A 14750-nucleotide genomic window follows, 5' to 3' on the forward strand; every position below is an offset into this window, starting at 1 on the left:
GAAGCAAAAGCTTAATGTGACGCAGCTCTGGATAAAAACTATTAATCCACAAAATTCATATGTTCTTATGCAGGGAAACCTAGCAAAAACACTGCAATATGACTAACCAGTGAGAGAAGTGTAATCTGCCCTTAGCCCATTATCTGACAAATCATGGCATGACGTCTGAAAGAAGGAAAGAACCTTCAGGCACCCTATTTACTATTTCCCAGGAAAACAGTCAGCTCTCTATGGGGTATGCAGAGAGGTAATACCTTCCTAAATGTTATAAACAATGTTAATTTATAGCATTTCCACTATGAAAATGAGATGGACTCATATATATATATTTGATGAGATAACATTTTCCAGGTTTATAGTTGCAATATTCTGTATTCAAAGAAATTTAACAGTACCTATAAGTCACCATCATTAAAGTTATAGCACCGAAACAGGCGTTTTACTTTTTGTTGAAATCTGTGGTGTGAAGGAAGCACATGTCCATCAGTTCTGGTAACAGAATACTCTGACAGAAAGGGAAGTGAGTACTTCAGATGCCTGCCCTGCTGCTGAGTGCCCACCATGCAGCTCTGAGAGCGGCTGCAATGGAGGAGCGTGACCTTCAAGAATTTCCCTCATTGAAGAAACACAGGCCTGGAATTTTTCCAGCTGAATGGCACTTGTTTAGAGTTTGAATGACTGTAAGATACCACGGCATTATTACAAAGACTCCATTAACACCAAACTGACTATCGTCTACTCAACAAACCCCGCAATTGTTTATGGCCATGTCAGTAAGTGAATGTTCCCATTTGGACTTGTGGTTTAACTGGTTCCATAGGGAACTAAGAGCAATTGAGACCACCACAGGTCATGGCCTCAGCATTACACGATGTTTAGGGTGGACTCAACACCACAGAAAGATAACTGGATACATCTGCAGGAACTAGTCTATAATACTACACCTTCAGCAATTATTCTCCTACAATTTATCTTACTTGATTCAAAGTACCATCACCTACCTCTTCCTTTACGATTTTGCCTTAGTCTACTTTTAATCACTGGTGCAGCATACCCCACTGGAAGGTGAATGATAAGGAATAACAAGCTAGCTTTTCCTAAAACTCAAGAGATATACAAAGAACTACATATTCTCCCTTACAAGCAAGGATAATATGTCAAAATTGCTAGGTCTCTTCCTGTTGGACACCAGAAGTTTTTCAATTGGATGCAATAAGAAATACCGTGATTTTGTAATTCAAATCCCCGTGTTCCAGTATCAATGCAGTCTCTGTGACTCTTGTGCTCTTCCCTAATTTTTCTTCCTAAAATGTGTTGTGTGTCACTGACAATGCTTAGAAATGGGCAGCAGCAATAAAGCCTTTTTGTCAATCCCCACAAAATCCTTCATAAGGCATGCACTCATGTTTTTTTCCATTTTTCACTTTAGTGAGGATTTCTGTCTGAGTAGCAGCCTCAGGAAGGGACCCATACTTTGAGAGGGACCTTGCAGAAACCTAATCAGTGAAAGCATCTAATACATTTCTTTTTCCTTGTGGCCCTCCTCTGGACTTGTTCTAACAGTTCCATGTCCTTTTTATGGTGAGGACACCAGAACTGCACACAATACTCCAAGTGAGGTCTCACAAGAGCAGAGTAGAGGGGCAGGATCACCTCTTTCGACCTGCTGGTCGCGCTTCTTTTGATGCAGCCCAGGATACGGTTGGCTTTCTGGGCTGTGAGTGCACACTGCTGGCTCATGTTCATTTTCTCATCAACCAACACCCCCAAGTTCTTCTCCGCAGGGCTGCGGTTATGTTATCACTCATCAGAAAATTGCCCAAGTTACTTCCCCTTTCATCTATTCATTTCAACATACAGGGAAAGAGAACTCACAAGGAGAACTTCCTCTTTCCCTTTTCTTGATAATTCTGATCGCCTAAAACCCAACAGTTTGGGAAGGCTGGTTGTTTGGGTTTTTTATGGACTATCTACTTCTGCACAATGCAGTAAAACTTACAGAATGCAGCTGAGGGACCTAGGTGATGTAAACCCAGAAATAATATGATTTCACTTAAAATCATGAGCCTTGTCATGTGGTGGTATATGGAGCTCTTTGCCTGATGTTATCTGAATATTCAGGCAATGGTTGGTGCCGAAGATATAATTGACTCCTAGCAACTTGTTTGTCACTTCTACTATTGTTATCCTGTTCAGAAAAAGTACTAAACAAAGGATACATTATCTTCACTGAATCTATATTCATAATTTCAACACTTTCTGACACATCAAACCAAACTGTTGATCAGCCCTGGAAGGTATGAATCTCTCCACATCTGGGGTTCATTTGCTGAGCTCCAGTACTTCCTGCTACTTATCCTCTCTCACAGGTACCCCTTGCTGGAAACAACAACTAAATAGAGCAGCCCTTACTCAGTAAATGTGAAGAGCCAGCAATGCTAGCCTATTGCAGCCCCTCCTATGTAAGCGGCAGGCACATAAGGTATAGTAAGGTGATTGCCTCCTTGGCTAAGATGTGGCTGTCAGACATCAGCATCACCAAGAGGAGTCTTCTGCTGTATGACAGAAGGAACTGCCCCTCTGACCTCTGTTTCTTGCAGCACAGCCTGGACATGTCATCTCTTATATCCTTCAGTACTTATCTCCTTTAGGAACAAACATGTACATTCTTAAAATACTCATTGTACCTGATTGGGTAGTCAGCAGCACTGAGGTTAATGAAGAAATCCCATGGCCAGTCATTCATCTCCATTAAGTCCCTCATGGCCTGCAGGTAGGTGGTCAGAAGACTTGCTCCTCCCCAGATAGTTGCCATTCTCCAGGAAGTGACTCTCACATTTGGGTACTGGTTGGCAAACTGGAGCACTTGCCGGTGCAAGTAATTGGATCGCTTTACAGGAGAAAAAAGTAACAGATTCAAGTTACTCTGTCCAAAAGTGTTCTTCTCTGTATTCAGTAACCACCAGCTCTTGACTCACTGCTATTGCTTTGCCCTCACTTACCTTTGCTAGATGCTATTTGAAAATGCACAGAGACCTCTGTTAAATTCTTTTATTACAACTATGGTATTCACAAATCAGTGCAACTAGCTCTTATTTATCATTCGTTACCAGATTCCGAAGGGCTTTCATTAAGGAGGTGACTGCTACCACCTCCCATTGTAAACTAAAGTAACTTGCGCAAGGCACCTCAGGTCAGCTCTCCATCCAGTGGGCTACCACTGTCAGTCTGCATCAGCTTATCAATCACTGTTAACTGTTTGTACAACAGACGTGGATAGATACAGACAGAAGGAGAAATGAGAGCTCTTACATAGAGAAGATAACAAGAAAGGGAAAAAAAATCCACAAAAAAACAGAAAGAAGAGGCTCCAACCATATAACAGATGGAGAGACAAAAAGTGACATGCACTTTATGCAGCAGAGGTAAAGAGAAGATGAAGATGACAAAAATGAGCAGACTGACAGATGGCAAGACAGGCAATTTATAACCAGTGATATATTACCTTGTCAACATGAATGTAATAAAAATGGTCTTTATGGTAAATAGCCTTAAACATGCGTTGGAGCTGCCGAGAAGCTCTGCCATGAACAACCAAGACAAATGCGATCCTGACTGGGTTGGCTGGCATGTATTCTACGGAGTCCTCATCCCACTGTACATTGTTGTTGGCTTTTCCTGTTCAAAAACAAAACACATGACATCTCTGAGTGTATCCACAGGGCATGGGTGCAGTACACATTTCACCTCAGCTCTTTCTTCAAAAGCAATTTCTACAGAGCAGGGATAACTCCTGAGAGGTGCCAGCTGGCATGCCACCAAGACTGTACCCCTCTGTCACTGTATAGGGTCATCACCCTGGGCAGCAGCCATGCCTGCGTGCCTCAACCTGGACAAGGCTGCATGAACATGAATAAGGACCCAAATGTTTATGAGTCAGACAAAGCTCTACCTGGGTACACATGTGAATCTTCAAAGGAATCACCTCAAGGTTCATGAGAACTGTTCCAAGTTTTCAAACAATGCCAAGGCCAACATCCCCCTTGCTCCCTCAGAAATGAAACCCCCCATTTATCAAGAGATGCTCACTCCTGCTACCAGAACAGCTCTGCTGGGAAGCTGGTGAAACTGCCACTTAACCACAGCTGAGCATTATCTCAACTGCTAGCATGTATTTGTAACAGCAGATGTATCTGCGAACATTTAAATGACAACCCGCATATCTTAACTTTTTCATGTAGGAGAGGGGCTCTCACAATCCTGTTTAGAATTTAAGCTCATTCTTACTTTAACCAATGAATTTCTGGTCTTCACCTTCTGAAGCAACACTGCAGTGCAAGGGTAAGGCAGGATGCACTGATTAACTGAAGAGCTGCAGAGACATTTTTACTCAGGAATTTTAAGTGCTTTGGTTTTGGTTTGTGTAACACCAATTCAAAACCCTGAACACCATGTAAGAAAAACACAGTGTTATCCAAAACTTGGTATTAATTCTTAAATTAACAACCTCTTGAGTACTCTGGCCTTGCAAGGACCTTTCTCAATGATTTAGGAAGAACCTGAAATTTTGAATATACGTAGGACAACGAAGGAAAGTGTCTCAAAGCTCAAAAGCACCCTCCTGCCCCGATTTTCCTTTTGCATATTTAAACTCCTTCTCTTTCTTAAATGAAAGGCAGTATCGTTGTCTCAAAGTTACTTAGTCCTTTCTCAGCTTATTTCCTCTAAAAGTTAAATCCATTTTACAATCTCAAAAAGTCTGAAGTAGTGAAAATACATATTTAATTATTGGAAATGCATGTGAACATGAGCAGCACTGAAATGTTAACTTCCCATTACACATATGGATTTGGAAATGGCTGCGCACAAGCAGAACCAAGTAGAAGCAGCAGCTAAACCATGTGTGAGAACATTACCACAACTTCCTTCAACCATACACAATGCTTTAGCCACACAGGATACTGCCAACTTAATGCACACCTATGTTCTCAACAAATAACTAGCTTAGCAAAACTGCCCAGCCAGGTGCATCAGGACTTGAGCCTGCTTGCTTTGAAAGAGCAAAGTATCTCCTTCGCTCTCCCAGAAAACCAACAGAATTGGGTTTTACATTCTTTTACAGGAACTACTCACCCCCTTATATTTTCCTCATCATCAGAAAAGCTGTTTTTTCCTACCTTCCAGACAAAACCCTGAGGAGCCACTTAATTGTCCAAGTGAGTTAGAAATAAACTGATGTCATTCAGCAGATTCCAAGTGTCCAGAGCAGATATTCATACCATTAGAGGTTAGAATTTCCTAAATGACTTGAAGAGGACTAAGGGAAAAAAAAAACCTCAGCAAACTTTGGAGTATACAAGGTGGATCTTCTAACAGCTGTAGAAACCCTCAAGTTTGAAAGTGTGAAATGCTGAGGAGTTCCTAACTCAACCATCCTATTTTCAACTTGTCATGGATCCTGTTTCTTCCTAAAAACACTGAGGATTTTATCTGGGTAAGTCATGCCCAGTCTGTGCAGTAGCACTTTTTGGGATGCTCCCATTCTCCTCCTACCTCCACATACCCACTGTCTGAAGATTCTTTCTGCAGAGAGAAGGGACACATGTTTGCGCTAGGTTGCAGGACAAACTTGAGGCTGTATCTGTTATCAGGTTATCAGACAGCATGAGTACAGCCACAAAGCCCACTGCGCCTTCTAAAACATCTCAATTCTCTGGAATAAGGCTCTTTGCTGGACTATGTAAGGGGCTAAAAGGCAGCTATGTGCCTATCCAGGAAGATTATGTATCACACAGACACTGAACACAGTGTCATACTGAACATAGATACTGAGCCTACAGAGTCCCAGGGGCCCACTGCCCATGTAGAAGACCCTTACCTCTCTGCAGCTGTATTGCTCGTAAACTGATGCAAATTTACGGCCCCCAATTGTATTCAGAACACCCATTTTGACATTTCAAGCCCCATGAGTCACTCAACTTTAAATGAGACACAAACAACTTAAATGGTATTTCTTTAGGAAAAGAAAAAAAAAATCACATCACTAATTCAATAAGACTGTAATGAACACCATTAGAAGATTAGAAGAAAGCTTAAATTTCATTTCTTCTATCATTTCTAGTTTATTATGGCCATTTCTTCATGCTCAATTGTGCCATTTCCTCGGCATCGCTGATGAGTTTCCTGATGCGTGTGCTTTGGGCTCCTGCACAGTGACAGGCAGAAAGGGACTGCGGAAAAAAGAAAACATGCTTGCAAGGAGAACTGACAGGGGAATGAAGGGCAATTGCAATTGCTAAACCAACCCATTTTTCTTCTAAACTGCTTTGATTTCAAGCTGATGATGTCCCATCAATGGACTCAAATATTTTTAGTGGTTTTCATTATATTTTTGGATAACTCCTTCTGAAATTAGTGGCTTTCTGCAGTGATATGTTGAAGGTGAGGGGAATTTAGAATAGCCACATTGTGGGTCTTTTATTTTAAACTAACTTGCTTTCAATACCCACACTATCATTTACCTAGCAATTACTAAGAGCAAAATCCTCCCAAATTTGCACCTGAAATGCAATCTCACTTCATCAGGTTTCTCTAATAAATTCCTGTAGTGACTTATTTTCCTTTCTGCTATTTTCCTACTTGAACATCTTTTTCCATGTGCTCACTCCTTCCTTCTAATTTTATAGTCCATTTTCCACCTGCACACTACCATGGGTTTTTTATTCTAATCCTATTCTTGGCTGCCTGGAATTTCACAAAGGTGAGAACGTATTTTTCCATCTGTCAGAATATCTGCTACTTCTGCTCTATATGGTTACCTTTCTGGTTTTAGCTGTGGCTGATTAGCACCCTCTCTTTTGCAGCCTACTTCACTGATAAAGAACCAGTCTGCTTTGCAAATAAGATTAAATTGTCAGGAAACATTCAATTGAGTATCTGCTTGTGAAAAAATACAGTAGGACTTGAGAGCTGTATGAACCATGTCAAAATCTGAACAGCTCTAGCCACCGCATTTCTGTAATTCTTGTGCATACCAAAGGCTTGCACATCATGTTAAAACTTGCATATTAATGACCTGCCTCATGCAGGAGCACATCCCCTTCTGGGTGTTGGGACAGAGGACACAGGAGATGTATGAGATGATGTTACAACATCATACCATCCAACAATGACACAAATCTAAAAGGATTTTAAGGAAGTACTTGCACTTGATAGCTACTTAAGTGCCAACACTACACTGCCATTTGCCACATGCACTAAAGCTTGCTCAGGGGGCTAATTCAAGTGGTCTCCATCCTCAGACAATTCAGTCCAGCAAAGAGCTGTTGCCAAGATCACCCTTCTCTTCCTCATCCCAAAGATCCCTTGACAGTATTTTCACCTCTGTTCACTCTCCTCACCCACCAGGTACAGAGGAGGGATGGGCAGCTCCTTTCCCCTGTGGGTGCTTCCCACACTCAGCCTTCATGAATACTTTGCACCCTCCATGCATCACTATCTGCTGTCCCAAGAAAAGTACGCCAAGCCAATACAGGAGAATTCCCATCTTCTCCTGCAGTGATAGTTGGGGGCAGCCTCGGTTGGACTGGAGCTGCACTTGATCTCACCTAAAAAGCTTCCCCAAGTGTGAGCATTGCCTATTGAGTGAACTTTCCTACATGTTTAGGGAATTCTCTTTATCTAGGATAATGTGGACAGATTGGTGTTTTATAAAACTTAATAAAAAGCCCATTGTTAATACAAGGTAAAACAAAACACCTGAAGAATATTACATTACAGTTACATCTTGGGAGCACATCTCCAGCCTCAGAAATAGCTTTGCATATATGAGTGAGTGAGGAAGGTGAATGGAGTGTCCTCTTTATAGCCATCTGTCCCAGAAGGAACAGTAGTTCTTGCCTGGAAGCAGTGGGACTTCTCTTAAACTTCCTCGAAGTTGCTGTTTCATTACGCAGTGGAAACAGTAGACGGAAGAGTGGCTTCTCGTGCTGCCTTGCTTCAGAGACACTGCCACATGGGACCCTCAGCAGGAGTGGCAGTGCTCACCCAGCTCATAACAAACTTTTCCTAGCCCTGTACGAAAGTGTATTTATTTTGCTATTCTACACTGACAACAAAATGTGCCATTTTGCTCTGTGACCAAATGCCTTTCACAAACTTAATGAGAAAAGCAAAAGTTGCCCTTTGGACTTCCTGCTCAAAGCAGGACAGGACTGACACCAGTGTGCGTTAGCAGGAAAATCTGGACCTGTTTTTGCAGGTAACAGTAGAATCATTGCAGTACAGAATCCCATGCAGGTTCAGCTTGCACTTTCTAGAGCCCAGAGAAATCAATATAATTAAGAGTTTAATCTTCAACTATTGCAGTATTACTAAATGCCAGGATAATAAACACAGTGCAATCATTTTTGTATTTGCTGCAGTGCCACATTATGCTCAATCATCCAGCAATATAACTCAGAGCCAATCTGCTAATCTTATATTGCTAATTAATGAGATCATCAGACTTCTCTAGCAGCATGAAGCAATTCCTAATGACTTTTGTGAGCTGTATTATTTTTTGTTACTCCATCCATCAGCTTCTATTTTCAGGTTGGTTTTGTCCTGGCTGTTCAACAGAATAGGTCTGCGCAGACATACCTGGATGCTGCTGACTTTATCTGAACACAGCTGCGTGTGTGTACTCTGCCTTGATAGCATGAATCAATGGATAGAGGACATCAGAAGGGTTATTGCTGTGTTGTTCAGCACACTATTTACTGCTATTACATCCATAAATGCAATCAGAAGTCATGTCATTATAGCAGGAGTACCAGCCATAATCACTCCAAACAGGCAGAGATCCACAGTCCCTACTTAAACTCACAGGAGCAGCCCCATTCCCTTCAGCAGGACCACTTCTGCAACAGGCAGCTGAGTGGTAGTTGCTGAACTTAAATTTCCACTATAAGCTCCTCCTTTTCAATTGCTCACAACATCACAGCAGGCTGAAAATTTCCAGGCTTGGCTTTCCTCTGAAAATGTTTTCCATTTGGGTTGAACAAGGCAAAACTAGTTCTGCCCTGTTCAAATGGTGACAAGACTAAAAAACCAATGCATTTCTTCACTTAGAAACCCCATTTTTTGTAAATGACCTAGTAATGGAAGTAGTTTGAGTTACGTAAGAACAATAAAAAACTTCACTGAGCAATTTAGCAGTGAGCCATCAGGACCTGATAGAAAGTCTTTGCCCGAGGGCTTCATAATAGAAACATTTATCTGGACTTATCCAGAACTCTTGCTGGATCCATTACAGAAAGAGCCTTATTCGCCATCAGGCTCAAGAGGGGATGTTCTGCCTTGCTGCAGTACCCTACAGTGAAGACACCTTACATGGGGCAAGGTAACTCCTGAAGCACAGTGTGTTAATCACACTTAGATGAAAAAGTGATTTTGCCTACTCCAGAACCTAGAATATTACCTTTAGCAACATTAATCCCAATTTTGAAATACCGATTTTCACCTCCAGTCTAGGAAATTATTCATTAGTTTCAATAGCAGCCCTTGTGGACATCTTTAGTGAAAGATTTTAAGGTGAGCACTAATTTTATTATTATTATTATTATTAATAAAATGCTCAAAGATCTTTTCCCAGTGTAGAAGACCCCTTTGGTAAATAAAAGGTTATTCACCAAAAGCGAGCTGAGCAGCATGTTCAATTTTGGTGAACAGTTACACTGACAATAACCAGCCACACAGAGCTCTGTGTATCAGACACAACCTGCTCACTGCCAGGCCATTGCCTGCTTTCCTGTGCCTCTAGGAAGTGGCATGAGCTGATTGTTCAGCATCTCAATCAGCACCTTTGTATGCCAGCTGAATTGGGTACACCCAGGTCAAAGAGGGGCTTCGTTTCACATCCAGCGAAACAAACCAAGCTCCTGATGAAGCTAATGCATGGCCACACATATGTGTGGCTTCTTCCCATGGGTTTTAACTTGCTCAGCAAAAGGAGGACAGATGAAATCAGATGAGAAGACCTGCACAACTGCCCACAAGGCACAGAGATTTGAGAGGGATGTTTGTGGTTTATAGAATGAAATGTTGCTAGTTCTGTTTGGTGGATTTCCTTAAACCTGCCATTACCCACACTTTGTAAGTTCACATTGAGCACTTTGGACAAAGTTTCAGAAATCATGCTGCTATTGAAAAGTGGATATTCAATTTATTTGCAGTAATGTTTTATCTTGACAACCCTGCTCTAGAATCTTTCATTCTCAGACTCAACCATGAATTACAGAAGCAATTTATGATATTCTGTAAGTTCCTATGATCAAGTAACCCATAAGCAAAAAATCAATGCAAGGTAGGCGGTAAGCAGGGAGGTGTAATTTACAAGCACTCGTTGGTGAGTCCATTTAACATTAGAGAGACAGATTTCAGTAATGTTCTTTCCATGCTGAGCAGAAGCCCTCACTTGGAACAAAGGAGCTGCTGATGTGGGCAGTTTGAGTCTGCTTTAATCATTTCAGAGGGTGACAACAAACTTTGTGCAGTCTGAGAAGAGACACTGCCTTACAGCTGGACAATTCCTTGCAGGAGATCACTGGAAGTTTCTCTACAGTGAGTTTGTGAACTGATAAGCAGCTCCACATTCCTGCAGAACTTCAATAAAAAGGGAAACTCTATGTCATTACAGATCTAGGCAAGTTCTGCCGCAGTCCCTGTGGTGGTGAGATGTCTCCCTTGTCTAAGAACAGAAAAATTGAAGTGCATGAAGAAAGGAAGGTATGAAGATAGAGGGCACATGTAGAACTCCTCCATATTCACCTCTGGATCATAAGAAGATGAAGTGTTTCTCATTTTCTTCCCAAGGAGAAGAAAAGAGGAAAAATTAAAAATTCTGTTTTGGAACCTGAAAGAAAACATTTCCATCCCAGCTTTGTCATCCTTCTGTTATAGGTATTTAACATTTGTGCTGCATGCATCACTTCCAAGACTCACACAAAGACCCTACTGGAACAGGTATTATCCATTAAGCGAATCCAGAAAGACACCCAGCACCAGAGAGCTTCATGGATGTTTTTCACATGATTTATAATGAAGAAATAAGAACCTTGAGAACAAAGACAGAAATCTTCTGAATCACAAAATCCATGAAAATAGTTTGAATAACACAGGACTGTTCAAAAATCAATCTCAGTACAGAACTTCAGGTTATGCATATGCATATATGTGTGTGCACTGTGGCAACAGTTACATTCACTAAATTGCAAACAAAACCAGGGAGCATTTGGTTTGAAGCAGCCTGCCTATTTCAACCAAAATCTTCTATCTCACAGTCTCCAGTAGTCACTGAAACCATTTTCATGATTTGCAAATGACCAACTAATTATCAGATCCCACTACACTGCACTTGCAGCACACACTAAACTTAATTTACTGCGATACTTATCTAGGCAGACCAATGATCTCAGTAACAAGCTTGCTTTTCTGACTGTTCTAATTACGAAACTGGTAGCATCCCTGGGAGACAAATCTCAATTATTTGTAGTTTTGCTGGAGTGCGTTAGCCAAGCATTTTCTCCCTTTTCCCACTGACTCTTATGAATAAATAAATAACACTCAAAAGTAACAGTAAATTAATGTTGAATTAGAATGAATTTCTTAATAATAATATTTATCATATCAATTAACAGCCAATTAACACATCAGGATCAGTGTTACCAGGGTGAACACAAAATGCCTTTTGAATGAGCAATAGGTTATTTTTATGATATTCAGTGACATTACTGGCCTTTAGAGAAGTAATACACAGCAGATCCAACAACAGACACAAGTATTCTTTGCAAAGATAATTAGTTCCTTGTGCGCCCTGCACCTTAGTTTGACTGAACATTTGGGAGGCAACACTCCTGAAAACTACAAAAAAAGAGAAAACCCACTGTTTACAGGTACCTGCACCATTACAGCTATGAGAAAATGCTCTAATAAGAGACTTTTCCTGCCTGGCTCAAGGACCAATTAGCAGCCCTTTCAGAGTGGGTCCCCCAGCTCACAGCCAAAATCAACCAGCTAATCACAGACACCAGGAATGATTTGTGAATGAGCCAGTTCTGTGACAATCACTCAAGACAAAAGAAAAATAAGCACTCCAGTCTTCCATGGTTAAGGCATAAGGTATGAAGGTTTTCTCATGTGTGGAGCCACCTTCCTCTCCCCAGGAGCTCACTGCAGGACAAGGCATGAACTGGTCCATGAACTGAGTTCCACCCAGAAGAGTGAAAGAGAAACCTTGTGCTCATTACCAGGGGAAAGGTTACAGAAATTAAAAAAAGGCCCATCTGGACAAGTTCCTGTGTGATGTACTCTAGGTTACCCTTCTCATGCAGGGGGGTTGGACTAGATGATCTTTCCCAACCCTTGGGATTCTGTGAGATATGTTTTGATATCTTATCCACCACTGACTGTTGCTAAGGATGCTCCTTTCAACACTCCAGAACTGATGAGAACTGGAATTTGTCAGACGAGATAAGTCATCCCACCACTCCCAAGAAAATTGATGACACAGGCCCAAAAGGAAGCATTTATAAAACCTTATCCACTATTTTCGTTTTCTAGACACAGCTACAGCCACACCAACAGCATCCTGGCTTCTACAAAACCAGCACTGCAGCACTAGGAAGTATCCAGTTCCTCTGGGCAGCTTGGTTAGCTGATGCGTACCAAGGGCCACCGGCCACCAGCACATCCTTCCTGGAGAGCCTCTACCAGGGCTGCTCATTGGTAATTGAGCTGCCTGCAGTATCCCACCCATCTGGTCAGCACAGTGGGGAGATTCACACTGCTCAAGTGCAGCAATGCAAGTTAAGTGCCTAGTTTAACACAAAAGCCTTTCCAAACAGTCTGTGGAGACAGAAGAACACTTCAGAGGCTGTTAAAGTGATGGCAACAAAGGCAGAATTGGCCAGTGGCAACAATGCTGCTTTACAGGATTTCTTTCTGCTGTTAGACTGTTTCAGGCAATACTGGAGGACCATAGGTACATCAGTCTCCTCCTAGTATAGTACAGCTGTTGCCTGAGGACATGGCTGATGGCAACCCAGAGGTGCTCCCAGGTTCTGCAGCTTGCTCTAGTGTCACCTAAATTAGACAACCGATTACTGATTTAGGTGGCCTGACACACCAGAGGATACCTGCCCTCTTGCTGCAGATGGATTACACCCCAACCTGGACATCAATGACAGGCTTATTGCTGTTCATGCCAAAACCAACTCTGGCTTTGGAGTTGGCTCTTCTCTATGCTGAGGCAGTTTACTCCCCCACTTAAGAAGCCTTCAGATTTCTTATGTAGGAAAAGAAGAAAACACAGAAAATGTCCTTATTTCAGTTCAGACTTACTCTTCTGCCTCACATCATCAGCAAGTCTTATCCTTCAAAGAGCAGAAGCTTGAAAGCCAACCAGTTACTGCAGAACAACAAGGAAACATGAAACAACAAAGTAACAATATCAATGTTACAAATCCCAAGCAGAACAGCAATAGCACTGTATCAAGGCTCATGCCTCAAATCAGCATTTGAAACAGCCTTTGCTGATCCTGGTGCCCGTTTCTGTGTTCTGTTGTGTGTCTGGAGACTGGCCCATCTGTAACCTTTACTTATTTATTCCTATCATACTCAGCACAAATAACAAGTAAGGAGTGAAAATATAAGCAATAACAAAGTAAGTTTCTACTTCACATAACCTCCCAGAAGATATTTATGTACTACTGAGGCTATTATGAAATGAATAGATAGATAAAAGCATGTTTGTTTCCTGCATGATCAATGTCTTCCTACTCCATTTTACTCTGCTGTCATCTTTCAAGTCCTATGTAAAGTATCTTTTCCCCAGATATTCTTAAGAAATGAACAGTTAATCATTATAACCAGTTGGGGCAAGGCCAGGGCCAAGTTAATTTACACCATATGAGGATCTTCTAACTTGAAATTAATTCTTCCTTTGAGATTCCCATTACATCTGTCTCCTGTTTTTTGAATGCAGTATTGGAAGGACAGTCTGCCTTTATTCTGTGCCCAAGATCATTATGAACATAATGTTGGAAACAGACCAAAGAAGTCATGACTTTTATAGCTATTTTACATAGCTAGTTTGAAAAGGTGTAGTTAGGTACTGAGAGTGAAGACTGACACTAGCAAAAGCAAAATTAAACCCACACACCTGTGCCTTGCGCCCATGTGTTGTAAAATGTGAAAGTTCAGCCTTACGTTTCAGCTAACGCTGGTTACACTGTAAGTGAAATTAATAGGAATTTCACAATAGACAGAAGAGAGAGAAAAGATAAATAGCACATGTCTGGGCAGTTTCATTCCAAAGCTGCCAGGCTTTGCTTCCTCTGCATCCCTTTGAGGCAAGCTTTATAAAAGCTGCAGGGTCATAGCTGAGTGCTTTAAAGAACCTAACAGTGTGGCAATAAAAAAAATGCGTGAGAGAAAATATTCATGTATGTGTATGTACCATAAATACATATACACACACACTGTATACACTGGTAGGTTAGCTAAGAAATAATTGGAACTGTAATATTTCAACTAAACAACACACCTAAATAAATCAGCAGAAATAAATACAGTTTCTGCACTCAGAGAGTAATTTCTCAGCATGTGCACTGACACATAACTACTGTCAAATACCCTGTCAAAGGATATGGATAAGCAATGGTTTTCCCAAATGACTGAAAGTAAATCTCCTCCCAAGAAAGACAGCTGCA

At 41.4% G+C, this 14750-nt stretch overlaps 1 protein-coding gene across 1 annotated transcript in view; it reads right to left on the minus strand.

The window, feature by feature from the left end:
- The window catches only part of XYLT1 (xylosyltransferase 1), a 196505-nt gene that overhangs the window by 60365 nt on the left and 121390 nt on the right, over window positions 1–14750 (minus strand). The window contains exons 3-4 of the mRNA XM_034065353.1: window positions 3506–3678; window positions 2688–2890 (exon numbers count right to left, since the gene is read on the minus strand). Coding sequence (XP_033921244.1) covers window positions 2688–2890; window positions 3506–3678 — 376 coding nt within the window. The remainder of the gene's footprint in view (window positions 1–2687; window positions 2891–3505; window positions 3679–14750) is intronic.

This window comes from Melopsittacus undulatus, chromosome 8 (genome assembly GCF_012275295.1).
Source record: "Melopsittacus undulatus isolate bMelUnd1 chromosome 8, bMelUnd1.mat.Z, whole genome shotgun sequence".
NCBI lineage: Eukaryota > Metazoa > Chordata > Aves > Psittaciformes > Psittaculidae > Melopsittacus > Melopsittacus undulatus.